Source organism: Oryx dammah, unplaced genomic scaffold (assembly GCF_014754425.2).
Source record: "Oryx dammah isolate SB20612 unplaced genomic scaffold, SCBI_Odam_1.1 HiC_scaffold_28, whole genome shotgun sequence".
NCBI classification, from domain to species: Eukaryota; Metazoa; Chordata; class Mammalia; order Artiodactyla; family Bovidae; genus Oryx; species Oryx dammah.
This window is the reverse complement of record NW_024070212.1, coordinates 108,369,560-108,384,416: the sequence shown is the minus strand read 5'-3', so window position 1 is coordinate 108,384,416 and position 14,857 is coordinate 108,369,560. Positions and strand designations below refer to the sequence as shown.

The window sequence follows — 14,857 nt, the reverse complement described above, 5'->3', positions numbered from 1 at the left end:
ATCCGACTCTGACCCCATGAACTGCAGCACGCCAGGCTTCCCTGTCCATCACCAACTCCCAGAGCTTGCCGAAGCTCATGTCCACCGAGTTGATGATGCCATCCTACCATCTCATCCTCTGTCATCCCTTTCTCCTCTTGCCTTCAATCTTTCCCAGCATCAGGGTCTTTTCAAATGAGTCAGCTCTTCACATCAGGTGGCCAAAGTATTGGAGTCTCAGCTTCAGCATCAGTCCTTCCAATGAATATTCAGGTCTGATTTCCTTTAGGATGGACTGGTTGGATGTCCTTGCAGTCCAAGGGAGTCTCAAGAGCCTTCTCCAACACCACAGTTCAAAAGCATCAATTCTTCCGTGCTCAGCTTTCTTTATGGCCCAACTCACATCCATATACGACTACTGGAAAAGCAATAGCTTTGACTAGATGGACCTTTGTCAGCAAAGTTATGTCTCTGCTTTTTAATATGCTCTCCAGGTTGGTCATAGCTTTTCTTCCAAGGAGCAAGCGTCTTTTAATTTCATGGCTGCAGTCACTATCTGCAACGATTCTGGAGTCCAAAAAAATAAAGTCTCTCACTGTTTCCATTGTTTCCCTATATATTTCCCATGAAGTGATGGGACCAGATGCCATGATTTTAGTTTTCTGAATGTTGAGTTTTAAACCAACTTTTTCACTCTCTTCTTTCACTTTCATCAAGAGGCTCTTCAGTTCTTCATTTTCTGCTATAAGGGTGGTGTCATCTGCATATCTGAGGTTATTGATATTTCTCCTGGCAATCTTGATTCCAGCTTGTGCTTCATCCAGTCCAGCATTTCTCATGATGTACTCTGCATATAAGTTAGATATGCAATATGAAATTAAAAGTATCAGTATGAATTATCCACCAGTTTACTGAGTGCTTACCATCTACTAGAAACATTAAAAAGTAGGAAAGTAAAAAGTAAGCATCTTATCCATTTTTATATCTAGGAAATGATGTTAATGTTGTTCTACTTCCTTTCTAGGCAGGCCAAATCTTCTAGGGAGATGGCAAGGGCAATAAGCAAGTTGAAAAATAATTCTAGATTACTACAGTCCCAGGCCAGCTCACATGGAATACTGTTCAAGTGAGTCTCCCTATGAGCCTCCTTGGCTCTTTTTTTTAGTTCATGGTTTTCTTCATGCAAACTTACAAAATAGCCATTAAACCAAGATGGATAAAAAGTTATCCGATTTATTACTTCCAGTGACATTACAAGAATCTTCAGGAGAAGAAGCACCCTGAAAGTATCCAACATGCATGTTTAAATTTATATATGCATATAAAACCAAAAAGCTCTCTCTCGTTCTCTTACTTGACTCCACCTGAGTTTCTACCAGTGTGTCCCTTGAAGAAGTCTATATCAACTCCAGGGACTACCCACTTTGCTGCCTCAAATAGGCTTATGCTTTTACATCCATCTTGTTTAATTATCTTGTACTGGTGCCTGCTCAGTTCTTCCTTAGTAGCAGTTATAACCATTTTTTGTTTTCTTCCAAATATGTGGAAACTTCATTTTCCTTTTTAATCAAAAGTATGCCCCTCTGCCCCCAAAAATGTGCATGTGTATTATTTCTGTTTCTCTGAAGAACACTGAGATGTATATAACCATTCCATCAAAGAAAATGAGTGCAGGACTTCCCTGGCGGCCCAGTTAAGAACCTGGCTGTCAGTCTGACAGAGGTTCGATCCCTGGTCTGGGAAAATTCCACATGCCATGGAGCAACTAAGCCCATGTACCACAGCTGCTGAGCCTGTGCTCTAGAACCCATGAACGACGACTACTGAAGCCGGTGTACCACACAACTAGAGAGCAGCCCCCACTCACCACAACTAGAGGAAGCCCATGCACAGTAACGAAGACCCAGTGCAGCCAAATAAGAAATTAAGGATGTTAAAAAAGACGAGTGCGTGGGAAACCAAAGACAGTCTTTTCTTGAAAAGAAAAAAAAAAAAAAAGACTGCTAGAACTCCTATCTAAAGCAATTAAATTTAAAATATGATATTTGTGTAGGAATAGATAGTTCACTGGACCAGATACATAATGAAATTTAGTATATGATAAAGGCAGCTGAGCTAGTGAAGGCTATTTTGATTATCAAGAGACAGAAGCAACTCAAACTAGCTTAAAGAAACATTACTTCAGTGAATTGTGAAGCTGAATTCAGGTAGAACTGGAAACCATGGAAACAGTGTTACCACAGCTCCTCCTCTTTATCATTAAGCTCTACTCTTTGTTCTATATTGGTTTCACTTTCAAGGAGTTCTCTCTAAGGTAGATAGAAGAAGATGACCAACACCAAGTCTAGCTTTTTGCCTTTCTCCATGGTGCCCATTACCTAGCCAACAGAGCTGATGGTCCCAGACAAATAGGAACTCGGGAAAAGATTACATAGTTGGGGAACATAAGAAGAAACACAACAAACTGACTAAATTACAGTACAAGAAGATAAAAAAATATATACAGAACAAAAAACATACATAAGCAGTAGCCTCAAGGAGAGAAGGGATAATATTGAAAACATCTGTGCATTCACGAACAGTTGCTCAGTCGTGTCCAACTCAGCAATTCCATGGACTGGAGCCCAGCAGGTTCCACTAGCCATGGGATTATCCAGGCAAGAATACTGGAGTAGGTTGCCATGCCCTCCTCCAAGGGATCTTTCAATGCAGGGATCGAACATGCCCCTCCGGCTTCAGCATTAGCAGGTAGACTCTTTACCACTAAGCCACCTGGGAAGTCAATTGAAAGTGTGAAGCAACGCTTTCTAACACCATACACAAAAATAAAATGGATTAAAGATCTAAACGTAAGACCAGAAACTAAAACTCCTAGAGGAGAACATAGGCAAAACACTCTCCGACATAAATCACAGCAGGATTCTCTATGACCCACCTCCAAGAATATTGGAAATAAAAGCAAAAATAAACAAATGGGACCTAGATAAAATTAAAAGCTTCTGCACAACAAAGGAAACTATAGCATGGTGAAAAGACAGCCTTCAGAATGGGAGAAAATAATAGCAAATGAAGCAACTGACAATCTCAAAAATACACAAGCAACCCCTGCAGCTCAATTCCAGAAAAATAAACGACCCAATAAAAAAATGGGCCAAAGAACTAAATGGACATTTCTCCAAAGAAGATATACAGATGGCTAACAAACACATGAAAAGATGGTCAACATCACTCATTATCAGAGAAATGCAAATCAAAACCACAATGAGGTACCATTTCACCCCAGTCAGAATGGCTGCTATCCAAAAGTGTACAAACAAAAAATGCTGGAGAGGGTGTGGAGAAAAGGGAACCCTCTTACACTGTTGGTAGGAATGCAAACTAGTACAGCCACTATGGAGAATGGTGTGGAGATTCCTTAAAAAACTGGAAATAGAACTGCCATATGACCCAGCAATCCCACTGCTAGGGATACACACCGAGGAAACCAGAATTGAAAGAGACATGTGTACCCCAGTGTTCATCGCAGCACTGTTTATAATAGCCAGGACATGGAAGCAACCTAGATGTCCATCAGCAGACAAATGGATAAGAAAGCTGTGGTACATATACACAATGGAGTATTACTCAGCCATTAAAAAGAATACATTTGAATCAGTTCTAATGAGGTGAATGAAACTGGAGCGTATTATACAGAGTGAAGTAAGCCAGAAAGAAAAACACCAATACAGTATACTAATGCATATATATGGAATTTAGAAAGATGGTAACAATAACCCTGTATGTGAGACAGCAAAAGAGACATATGTATAGAATAGTCTTTTGGACTCTGTGGGAGAGGGTGAGGGTGGCATGATTTGGGAGAATGGCATTGAAACATGTATAATATCATATGTGAAATGAATCGCCAGTCCAGGTTGGATGCATGAGACAGGATGCTTGGGGCTGGTGCACAGGGATGACCCAGAAGGATAGTATGGGGAGGGAGGTGGGAGCAGGGTTCAAGATGGGGAACACGTGTATACCCGTGGCAGATTCATGTTGATGTGTGGCAAAACCAATACAATATTGTAAAGTAAAAAAAAAAAAAAAAAAAAAACTGAACTGAAGGTTAAAAAAAAAAAAAAAGCGTGAAGCAAGAATAAAGAATTACAAAGGGAAACTTAATAGTAGGTACAAAAATTTGTAATAATTGAAATAAAGAACAGAAAATGTAGATTGGAGAAAATAATTAGAGAATATACCCCCCCAAAAAAGAAAAGGAATCTAAATGTTTAACTACAAAAAAAAGAAAAAAATACGAAAGCAGCCAGTAATGGAGGAAATGAGGGATGAAGACCTATAAGGCATACAGAAAATAGCAAAACGACAGAAGTAAGTCCCTCTTTACCAGTAATTACTTTAAATGGTTTAAACTCTCCAGTCAAAAGACAGAGTAGCCGAAAACAAAAAAACCACAGTGAAGCACCATTTCATACCCACTGCTGCTGCTACTGCTACTAAGTCGCTTCAGTCGTGTCTGACTCTGCGACCCCATGGATGGCAGCCCACCAGGCTCCCCTGTCCCTGGGATTCTCCAGGCAAGAACACTGGAGTGGGTTGCCATTTCCTTCTGTAATGCATGAAAGTGAAAGTGAAGTCACTCAGTCGTGTCTGACTCTTCGTGACCCCATGGACTGCAGCCCACCAGGCTCCTCCACCCAATGGGATTTTCCAGGCACGAGTACTGGAGTGGGGTGCCATTGCCTTCTCCGTCATACCCACTAGAAGGGCCATAATCAAAATGTTGAAAACAGCCAAGTGTTGCTGAGAAATTAAAACTGTCATACACCTGCTAGTGGGAAGTGGGCACTGTGGAAAAGAGTTTGGTGGTTCCTCAAAATGTTAAAGTTATCTTAAAACCCAGGAATCTCACTCCTAGGTAGATATTCAACTGAAAACGCATGTTTACGCAGAAACTTGTGCATGAATGTTCATAGCATCACCATTCACAAAAGCAGAAACAGCCCAAGCATCCATCAACTGATAAATGGATAAACAAATTCTGTTTTATCCATACAATGGAATATAAGCCTGTGCACCACAACTATTGAACCTGTGCTCTCGAGCCCAGGAGCCTCAACTACTGAGCCCATGTGTCTAGAGCCCGTGCTCTGCAACAAGAGAAGCCAGTACAATGAGAAGCCTAGATACCACAACTAGAGAGTAGCTGCCACTTGCCACAACTAGAGAAAAGCCCAAGCAGCAACCAAGACCCAGCAGAGCCAAAAATAAACAAAAATTTTAAATAAATATTACCCAAAAAATGTTTAAAAAAGAGAAATCATATAGGTGAAATAACTTCATAAACTAGAAATTTATATTGTATAGTTTACTGAGTTTTTTCACTTATAGTATTTCATTTAATCTTTATACTATAATTCTGGGAAATAGCCTCAATAAACAAAGGTACTGAGACTCAGAAAGTTAAAGTGAATTAACCAAGGTCCTTAAGGTCACATAAAGTATTCCTTATAAATTTTTCTGTGGCTTAAAACAATCTATACAAAAGGTTTTAAAGATAAGACGTTACAAATGGTTAACTAGCTTTCTAATACACATACCCATGCCCTGCTCTGAAGACATAATTCCAAACAGTGATTTAAAGACTTTTTTGTGTTTGTATTAACAGTTACTTTTTTTTTAGCTACACCAGGTGGCATGTGGGATCTTAGTTCTCTGACCAGGAACTGAACCCATGTCTCCTGCAGTGGAAGCTCAGTCTAAACCACTGGACCTCTGGGGTAGTCCCCAATGGTTTCATATGAGATATATGAGGAAAGATTTACTAGAACTCTCTCCAGTTCAGACAGTTCAAATCTGGATTCTCTAAAAATAAATTCATTTCTTTGAGACCAATATATAAGGAGTGGGTTGGACTTTGAAGATTACTAAGCATTAAAAAGCAGACATTATTACTTTGCCAACAAAGGTCCGTCTAGTCAAGGCTATGGTTTTTCCAGTAGTCATGTACGGATGTGAGAGTTGGACTATAAAGAAAGCTGAGTGCTGAATAATTGATGCTTTTGAACTGTGGTGTTGGAGAAGACTCTTGAGAGTCCCCTGGACACCAAGGAGACCCAGTCCATTCTAAAGGAAATCAGTCCTGAATATTCATTGGAAGGACTGATGCTGAAGCTGAGACTCCAATACTTTGACCACCTGATGTGAAGAACTGACTCATTTGAGAAAGACCCTGATGGTGGGAAAGATTGAAGGTGGGAGGAGTAGGGGATGACAGAGGATGAGATGGTTGGATGGCATCACGACTCAATGGACATGAGTTTGAGTAAGCTCAGGGAGTTGGTGATGGACAGGGAAGCCTGGTGTGCTGCAAGTCCATGGGGTCGCAAAGAGCCAGACACGACTGAGCGCCTGAACTGAACTGAATGCTGGGAGACTTACTGAGAAAGAAGAAAAATATACAACATGAAGAAACTCGATTTGGTAGTAAGATGAATTACATTTAAAATGACACTTTTCTCAGAAGTTACCCCAAAGTATTTAAGTCTTAATGTAGATAAATTTGAAGCTCAGTTCAGTTCAGTCATTCAGTAGTGTCTGACTCTTTGCAACCCCATGGACTGCAGCACGCCAGAACTCCCTGTTGATCGCCAACTCCTGGAGTTTACCCAAACTCATGTCCATTGAGTCGGTGATGCCATGCAACCATCTCATCCTCTATCATCCCCTTCACCTCCTACCTTCAATCTTTCCCATCATCAGGGTCTTTTCAAATGAGTCAGCTCTTCGCATTAGGTGGTCAAAGTATTGGAGTTTTGAGGGCAAGTGTTAGAAGGGGATGACAGAGGATGAGATGGTTGGATGGCATCACTGACTCAATGGACATGAGCTTGACCAAACTCTAGGAGACAGTGAAGGGCAGGGGAGTCTGGCATGCTGCAGTCATGGGATTGTAAAGAGTTGAACACAACAGCAACTGAACAACAACAACAAATGTGCTTGGGATAAGACTGCTAGAGATTTTACTGGCCATTTTTGTTCTGAAATAGGCCTCTTTATCAGAGTGTAACTTAAGTTCTAAGTAATATTTCTTAATATAAACATTTTTCTCAGGCTCACCCTTTTTCTAGGGTCAGCCTGTAATCTGCATTTTTAAGATTAGATTTAAATCCTAACAACATACAGATGTTCGCATTTTCCTAATAGGGACCTAACCTCATTCTAAGAACTGAAACACTGTACAGCCCAAACACACACACACTCTTCTTTCTGGTTGAACCAAGATCACCCGAAACTCCCGAATTTTCTCTCAGAATCCAAAAACTGACTGTCCTAGCCAGATTAGCAGCCGTTACGCAACACAACGAACCCTTACCTTTGCATCAGCAGTGAGAGCGTCTTCGTCTTCTATCCCTGTAGGGATGCATTTCTTGTGCAGTGGCAGAGATTCCAATTTATCTACAAGGCAACGGAGGCCTTCAAGCTCAAAATGGGTCAGGTGCACCTGTCGGTCCTTTCGGGGGCTACACTGGGAATCCCACACTTGGCCATTCTGGGAACCCCGGCTAGAGTCAGAGGATGAGTCCCCAGACAAAGTTTTCTTCAGACTTGGAAGACTTCGGCAGGTTTTGCCCAGTCCATCATAATCCAGGTTGACCCCATTGGCCACAGGGCTGGTGAGGATAGAACGTCTGCTGCTCAAGCGCTGGGGCTCTCGGTCTACTGCTTCCTCGTTCCCGTTTCCAGACTCCAACCCATTTAACTCCAAATCTGCCAGTATGAAGAAAAAATGTGGTATGAATGTGCCACTTGGCCATGTGATCAACAAGAGATAGTACGGGTAGTACGGGAGGGGCCCTGAAGTTATAAATGACAAAGTCACCCCAGTTTAAAAATGGTCTTCCCTATTCCAACCCATTTGTCTACTGCTGAAAATCAGTTACAGGTAAAAACAGGATCCTGAGTTAGTAGGACAACTGAGGCAACAGTCAACTGGATTTTTAAAAGATTGGGAAGGGTGCAGTCTTTAATAAACTGTGCTGAAAGTAAGTTACCCATGAAAATAGCTGTAAGTGAGTTTCAAGTTCAAACTTAATTTAAGGGTTATGATCTCATTATCTTTTAAAAGACTAGTACTAATATGAAGCACGCTGGCTTCCCAGGGGGCTCAGTGGTGAAGAGTCTGCCTGCCAGTGCAGGAGACACGGGTTCGATCCCTGGGTCAGGGAAGATCCCCTGGAGAAGGAAGTGGCAACCCACTCCAGTATTCTTGCCTAGAAAATTTCATTGACAGAGGAGCCTGGCAGGCTACGGTCCATGGGGTTGCAAAAGAGTCAGACACGACTTCGTAACTAAACAACAAAAACATGAAGCACATATATTTAAAAATCACCTTTGTTTAAAATTTTGGCCATAAAATTAAGCTTTGGAATCAAAATCTTAGCAACATGGCTAATAAAATAACATGAATATTTTTTAAAAGAAAGATTTTGATAGTCAAAGTTTTGAAAGAAGAATTTTTAAATGTTAAGTAGTCTTTTATTATGAAAGTAATAAATGCTGACTATTAATAATTTAGAAAATACAGGAAGGTGCAAAGAAGTAAGTCATCCTTTATTTCTCCACCCTTGGAGAAACAACTGTGTGATGGATTGTCTTTCCATCTTTTTCTATACATATGTGTATAACTAAAACTTGACATATTTTTAAACAAAATTAGGATCATGCTGTATATACAATTCTGTATCCTGCTTTCACATATTGTTGAGCATGTTTTATTTTCAAATGACAACATCAATTATCCTCAGAGGAAATGCTAAGGCCAAAAAGTATTTTGCTTACATGACCACAGGATATGGCAGTGTTGGCTCCTCTTTATTTTCGAGGCATGGAATAGCCTAAAAATATATAACTGAAACTACCTTGACATCCAATAAAATATTTCTCCTGATGTAAGTTAGGGAGACATTAAAACTCAGAAGAATACACATTTTAGAATCTTACCAACATGATTTAAGTTGTAACATTCCCATTTATTAACTCTTAGATCATGAGCAAGTTTTTTAATTTCCTTGAACCTTGATGTCACCATTTCTAAAATATGGATGATATATACACCTCACAGGTAATAACTTAATGTATACAGACTGCTTAGTTTGGTGCCTGAAATACAGTAAGAGTAACTCTGATGATGCAATCCTAGTTTTTCTTGTGCCAAAGACCATTCTTTACACAATAAAACATGTTAAGACTTTTCCAGCCCACACAGAGCCGCTTGCAGGATCTTAGTTCCCCAACCAGGAATTGAACCTGGATCACGGCAGTGAAAGCACAGAATCCTAGCCACTGGACCATCAGGGAATTTCCAACTGATTACTTTTTTGAAGAGCAAAGTACTAACACCAGATGAGATCCAGAATATTCATTTAGCCCTAATAAATCACATCTGGGTAGGAAGATCAACTGTAGCTGTATTAAACTTCAATGAATGGATTCAGTACTTCTAAGTAGATAAGTAAAAAGATAAACCATAAAAACGAAACAACTGGGGAATAGCCTGTGGAATATCCCTGGCCTTATCCTCAGTCCTGTAGAGTAAGAAAGTTCATGTATGTGGAACACTTACCCACGCTAAGGGACTCTTTCTGAAATTCCTTAGTTAGGTGAGAGCGGTTGGTTATGCAGTACACGTATCGCTCCAACACGTACCAACACATCTCATAGTAGAATGGATAGCAGAACTTATTAGGAACCTAACGTGGGAACAAAATAATGAGAAAATCAAGCTAATAACAATTTTTCAGGAAAGAGAGTGACAATCACTCCAATAATTAGCCCAGGAAATACTCTAGTTAACATGTAATCCTAGGTTGCCATGTGGAGCAAGAATTTAAATGAATCTCTCAACTTAAAAAATGTTGGTCTTGGGAAATCATCACTAAAGATAACAGGTACTTGGAAAGACCATTTAGAACTATCAAGAAGCTGTCTTGTTGAGTGGGAATGCATCAAAAAGAAGTTTTGAGACAATAAAATGTTATTAAGGCACAATATACTTATTGTATATATCAACCATTCTTGCCTGTACCTGAATCAGAAGGCCATGAAACACAGAATATAGTGGAAAATGTTTTTATTATGTCCTTACATACATGAAAGTACGGTTAGAGATGCATTCCCAAGCTATACCTCATCTAGGACACCAGATTGAGTATTTCCTCCCACTATTAGCTCTCAGCTTGCCTGCTTCACAGTTTGTACTCTACCAAGATGGTATGTCCGCAAATCAGGTTACTATTCCATGTGGCCTCATCAGCTGCTATCTTTAGCTTTCTTTCCATTCTTCCCCAAAATAGTAGGAAATTATTCCAGGTGAATTATAATAAAAATAATTGCCCTTTAGATTTATCATGGTCAAGGAACCCACAAATCAGCATGGATCAATCACTGAGCAAGATCAACCATGGAGATGATCTTGAATACATGCATACCCTATCTTACTGTGCTTTGCTTTACTGAGTTTCACAGATATTGTGGCCTTTTTTCTTTAAAACAAATTGAAGGTTTGTAGCAACCCTGCATCTGTCAGATGATGACTAGCACTGTTCAGCAATAAAGTGTTTTCTTTTCCTGTTTTAACTCTTGTCTATCTTTATTTTTTTTGTTTTTTTAATTAATCATTTTTTAATTGAAGGACAACTGCTTTACAGGATTTTGTTGCAATAAAGTATTTTTAAATTAAAGTACATACTTTTTTTTAAAAGATATAATGCTACTGTACATTAACAGACAACAAGTAATGTAAAATGACTAAAAGACTATGTATAATGTGAATATAGCTTTTCTATGCACTGGAAAAAGAAAAATACTCCTGTGATTCAGTTTTTGGCAGTATTCACTTTCCTGCAGTAGTACTGAACCAAACCTGCCAGATCTCTGAGCTGTGTTTGTATATTCTGCCTGTCTTCTTTCAGAGAGGGCTTCTTTCAAAAGGATAAGGAAAGCAATACTTTTAAGATTGATCTGAATATGTAACTCCTGAGAATGTTCCCACCTACTTTTCAAAGCTCCATGTCAGGCAATCTTTCCAAATCGAGGAGACTCAGATGGACATCCCTTTTCAAAACCCTTCACTAGGTCACAGGGCATCACTGGGGAATAAGATCACTTGCCTCATTGCAAGGCAGGAGAGACATGTACTTCTCATTAGCTTTCCAATGCAAAGGCTTTAGGCTCTGAATCTTAGTCTTTGATGCCACTACAGCTTCAACAACTAGAAGAAGTTTCTCCTCCCTTGTTTGAAAATAAAATTAATTTACTTCAGGTATAGCAGGAGGGAACACAAGAATTAATAGATAATTGACCCCCCCTCAAATTAAACATAATACACTGCGCTTCTGTTTGCCTTTTAAGTTTTAAAAAATAAAATAAAATATAAAATGGGCATTACATTTTTAATTTTCACTTGGAACTCAAGAGACTGAACTAATAATAGCCAGGACACCATACACCCAAACTACCCCATTACATTTTACCTATGCTGCTAGACACCACAGAGCACATCAATTTCTAAGGCTGGGTTAGAATTTTTGAAAAAAAGTTTTTAATATTCATTATAAAATTATTGAACCTTTAAGCACTATCAACAGTCTTACCAATACTCAGTTCAAATAGTATATTTCTACACTGGCATGGCAAAAGTAGCTAACACTGCATTAAATTTATAACATATTCTACATCCCCTTGGAAAAGGAAATGGCAATACACATTCTCTCTTACGTTAAACTCTGTTAAGTTTAAGGAAGTTGGTAACATAATAAATGTATGTCAGGTTGGTACTGGCAATGTAAAAGCTTGGGTGTAGAAAGCAAAAAAAAAAAAAGCCTCTGTGGACATATGTAGAGGACCCAGTGAAATTTCATGGAGACACAGAGAGTTCCTTATTTGGAAGGAAAGAATTAAGTCATATTTAGGAAAAATGGAATAGTATGTCAGATACTGAAATTTGACATTTTCTGATAAAGTCTAGGAAAATTAGATAGACAAACCAAGATTCGTTATTACCAGATTAACAGTCTGCAGGAGACTTTTTCATGCAGAGTTAAGGTGCTCATTTTACCTACAGTATTGAATATATATCCTCCCTTTCTTCCCTCAAACTGAGCAAACAATTAAGCAATGGGCATAATGGCAATTTTTGGCCAAAAAAGGGAATGCTTTTTAAAAGTATTTTCAGATTGAATCTTACAACAAGATAGATAGTATTATTGCAAAATGATTTTGAGTCAAATAAGAGTATTTTACTATGAAATTATGTGATTTTTCTCTTTTAAAACATTTTAACTATTTTTACTGTTACTTTAATTTCTTTTTTTTTTAACACTTAAAATTTTTTATTTTACTGAAGTATAGTTGATTTACAATAGCAAAATGACTTAGTTATATGTATATACAAATGCCTTTTCAGATTCTTTTCCATTATGGTTTATCACAGAATATTAAAGAGCTGCTCCCTTTGCTATACGATGGGACTCTGTCGTTTATTATTTATAACACTTTTATCATCCACTAAGTACTTCTTCAGAAGTTGCCTCTTTCATCATAACAACCGAAGAACAGATGATATGATTAGTAACCTGTGGAATTCAGTGCCGCTGCTGCTGCTGAGTCGCTTCAGTCGTGTCCGACTCTGTGCGACCCCATAGACGGCAGCCCACCAGGCTCCCCCGTCCCTGGGAGTCTCCAGGCAAGAACACTGGAGTGGGTTGCCATTTTCTTCTCCAATGCAAGAAAGTGAAAAGTGAAAGGGAAGTCGCTCAGTGTGTCTGACTCTTCTCGACCCCATGGACTGCAGCCCACCAGGCTCCTCCGTCCATGGGATTTTCCAGGCAAGAGGACTGGAGTGGGGCGCCACTGCCTTCTCCATGTTACTTTAATTTCAAACTTACTAAACTACTATTATATCTTCTGTAGTTTCACTACTTTTAACAAGCTATAAAATTCTATAAAATTCACTTCTATAAAATTTATTTTAAAAGCACTGTATCCTCTTTTAATTCTAACAGGGCAATCTCTGTAACTCCAACAGCAACAATCTTGTCTCTTATGTATAATATTTATATAATAGGTAGCTCTAACCAAAATACATGTTTCAAAATAGGCACCAAAATGATTAACTGATCATTAGTCAGTAACCATTCCTTCTAAAAATTATGACTTCTTCGTTAATCATTTTTTGATTTTTAATCCTGAAAACTTTCAAATCCACCAAAAAGTTTATAGACCAGTACCACTAAGACTTTCATAGCTTTTCCAAGATTTGTCAATCATTAACATATCACACTTTTAAGTGGTGGGGGGTAAGGCAGAATCTAACTAAAAGAATTTTGTGACATAAGGAAATTCTATGAAATCAAATTTCAGTGTCCATAAATACAATTGTATTATATTTGAGCCATCCTCACTTGTTTAAGTGCTTCATTCTACAAGGCAGAGTAAGTGCTTGTAACACATACTGTATGGCCCACAACGCCTAAAATATTTACTGTCTGGTTCTTTACAAAAAAGTTTGTCAACTCTTGCCTTAAGGTATCTACTGCATGTAACTTTTCCCCTATATATCCTGGATGATTTATCAGCTATGTAACACCCTGTGGGAAACTGACAAAATAAGACACACAAATCATTTTCTACAAAGTTTAATTCTGTCATGGAACCTCAGTTGAGAAAGGCAGTGTACACATTTATATGTTAAAGTACAATAGTGTGAGTGTTACACAGTAAGAGTAAAAATAGATATATGAAACCTCTTCGCATTTAATTCTTAGTTACTTACCCGTGTTCGATCTTCAATGTTGTATATTTTTAACTGCATGGGGATATTGAAGCTATGCAAAAAATTGCCTCCAAACACCAATGTGTCTGTAGGAGTATACACAGCGTGAATCCAGCCTAGGAGAAAGGGAACGGAGGGCAGAGGCTGTAAGCACTCACTGTAGTGTGGCTCTCTCAGAGGCTAGAGTAGACAACTCACTTTTCTCCATCTTGCTTACCTGAGGGAATGACGAAGGTATAGCCCTGCTTGAGCTCAATGCGTTGGCAATCTGATACCCGGTCACCCAGAAAGATGTCTCCCTGTTTCCCTGACAGCAGCCAATTCTCGTACAGCTCCAGGCTGTGGGCTGTAGGGAAGATGAGCCAGAAGACCTGTGGGTTAAAAAACTTCATTCTGTTAACAGCCATTGACATGACCCAGTCGTCTCCCTCAACTGATAAAACAGGTACAAATGTAAGACCAACAGGTAGAAGAGAAGCAAGCAATCCTCCAAGCCTACAGAACCTGACCATTTGGGAAATTCTAGAGGCCTCAGGGAAGTAGACCTTTCTGTCCTCCACTTGATCAAACAGCATTAGGGCTTCCCTGGGGTTTGATTGTAGAACCTGGAATCTATACAGGACTCAGAGTGAAGGAGGGCATTAAGCTTGTCACCTAGGCAGTCCCTTCCTTGCCCCTAGCTGGCTGGCCTCAGTTAGTTAGGTATACAGTATCTTCAAAAGACAGGCCTAGGTTGCTTGATTCCAAGGTGGTAACCAAGATCAAAAGGACAAAACTCAGGACACCATTTAAATAGATTTAAAGTAAACAAAGTGACTCTGGATTTGGAGATACAGCTGTTCTAATTCAGCCCTCACTTAAAAGCATCATCTGTTTTCATTCCAGTTCTACTTTTCTCTCATAAATGCTTTTACTTACAAGAAAAAAAAGGGTAACAATAAGAGTGTAATACTATAAACCTCTGATATTAATTCTACATTTCCATTCTCAAACAGCATTCAGAAGCACTCTCAGAAGCAGGAATATAAGGCTTTATGAATGAGA

At 39.1% G+C, this 14,857-nt stretch overlaps 1 protein-coding gene and 1 non-coding gene across 2 annotated transcripts; both read right to left on the bottom strand.

Annotated features, from left to right (window-relative positions):
* Nucleotides 1-790: 790 nt before the first annotated feature.
* On the bottom strand, nucleotides 791-14,257 carry LOC120856438 (lysine-specific demethylase 2A-like). Its single transcript, XM_040231732.1, has 5 exons — nucleotides 14,031-14,257; nucleotides 13,814-13,929; nucleotides 9,605-9,731; nucleotides 7,355-7,749; nucleotides 791-826 (listed from the first exon to the last, which is right to left on the bottom strand). Exons 1-5 carry the CDS (start codon nucleotides 14,224-14,226, stop codon nucleotides 815-817), a joined length of 846 nt encoding a protein of 281 aa, XP_040087666.1. The 5' UTR covers nucleotides 14,227-14,257; the 3' UTR covers nucleotides 791-814.
* On the bottom strand, nucleotides 9,268-9,339 carry TRNAE-UUC. The gene has a single exon. It is a non-coding gene; the product is annotated as a tRNA-Glu (tRNA).
* Nucleotides 14,258-14,857: the final 600 nt, after the last annotated feature.

Bases quoted from the DNA above. Each gene is read 5' to 3' on its own strand.
- LOC120856438 (XM_040231732.1), bottom strand. From the start codon at position 14,226: ATGTCAATGGCTGTTAACAGAATGAAGTTTTTTAACCCACAGGTCTTC. The intron at 13,930-14,030 runs GTAAGCAAGATG...CCTTTCTCCTAG, and splicing joins TACCTTCGTCATTCCCTCAG to GCTGGATTCACGCTGTGTAT. The intron at 7,750-9,604 runs GTAAGTGTTCCA...TCATACTGGCAG, and splicing joins GAAAGAGTCCCTTAGCGTGG to ATTTGGAGTTAAATGGGTTG.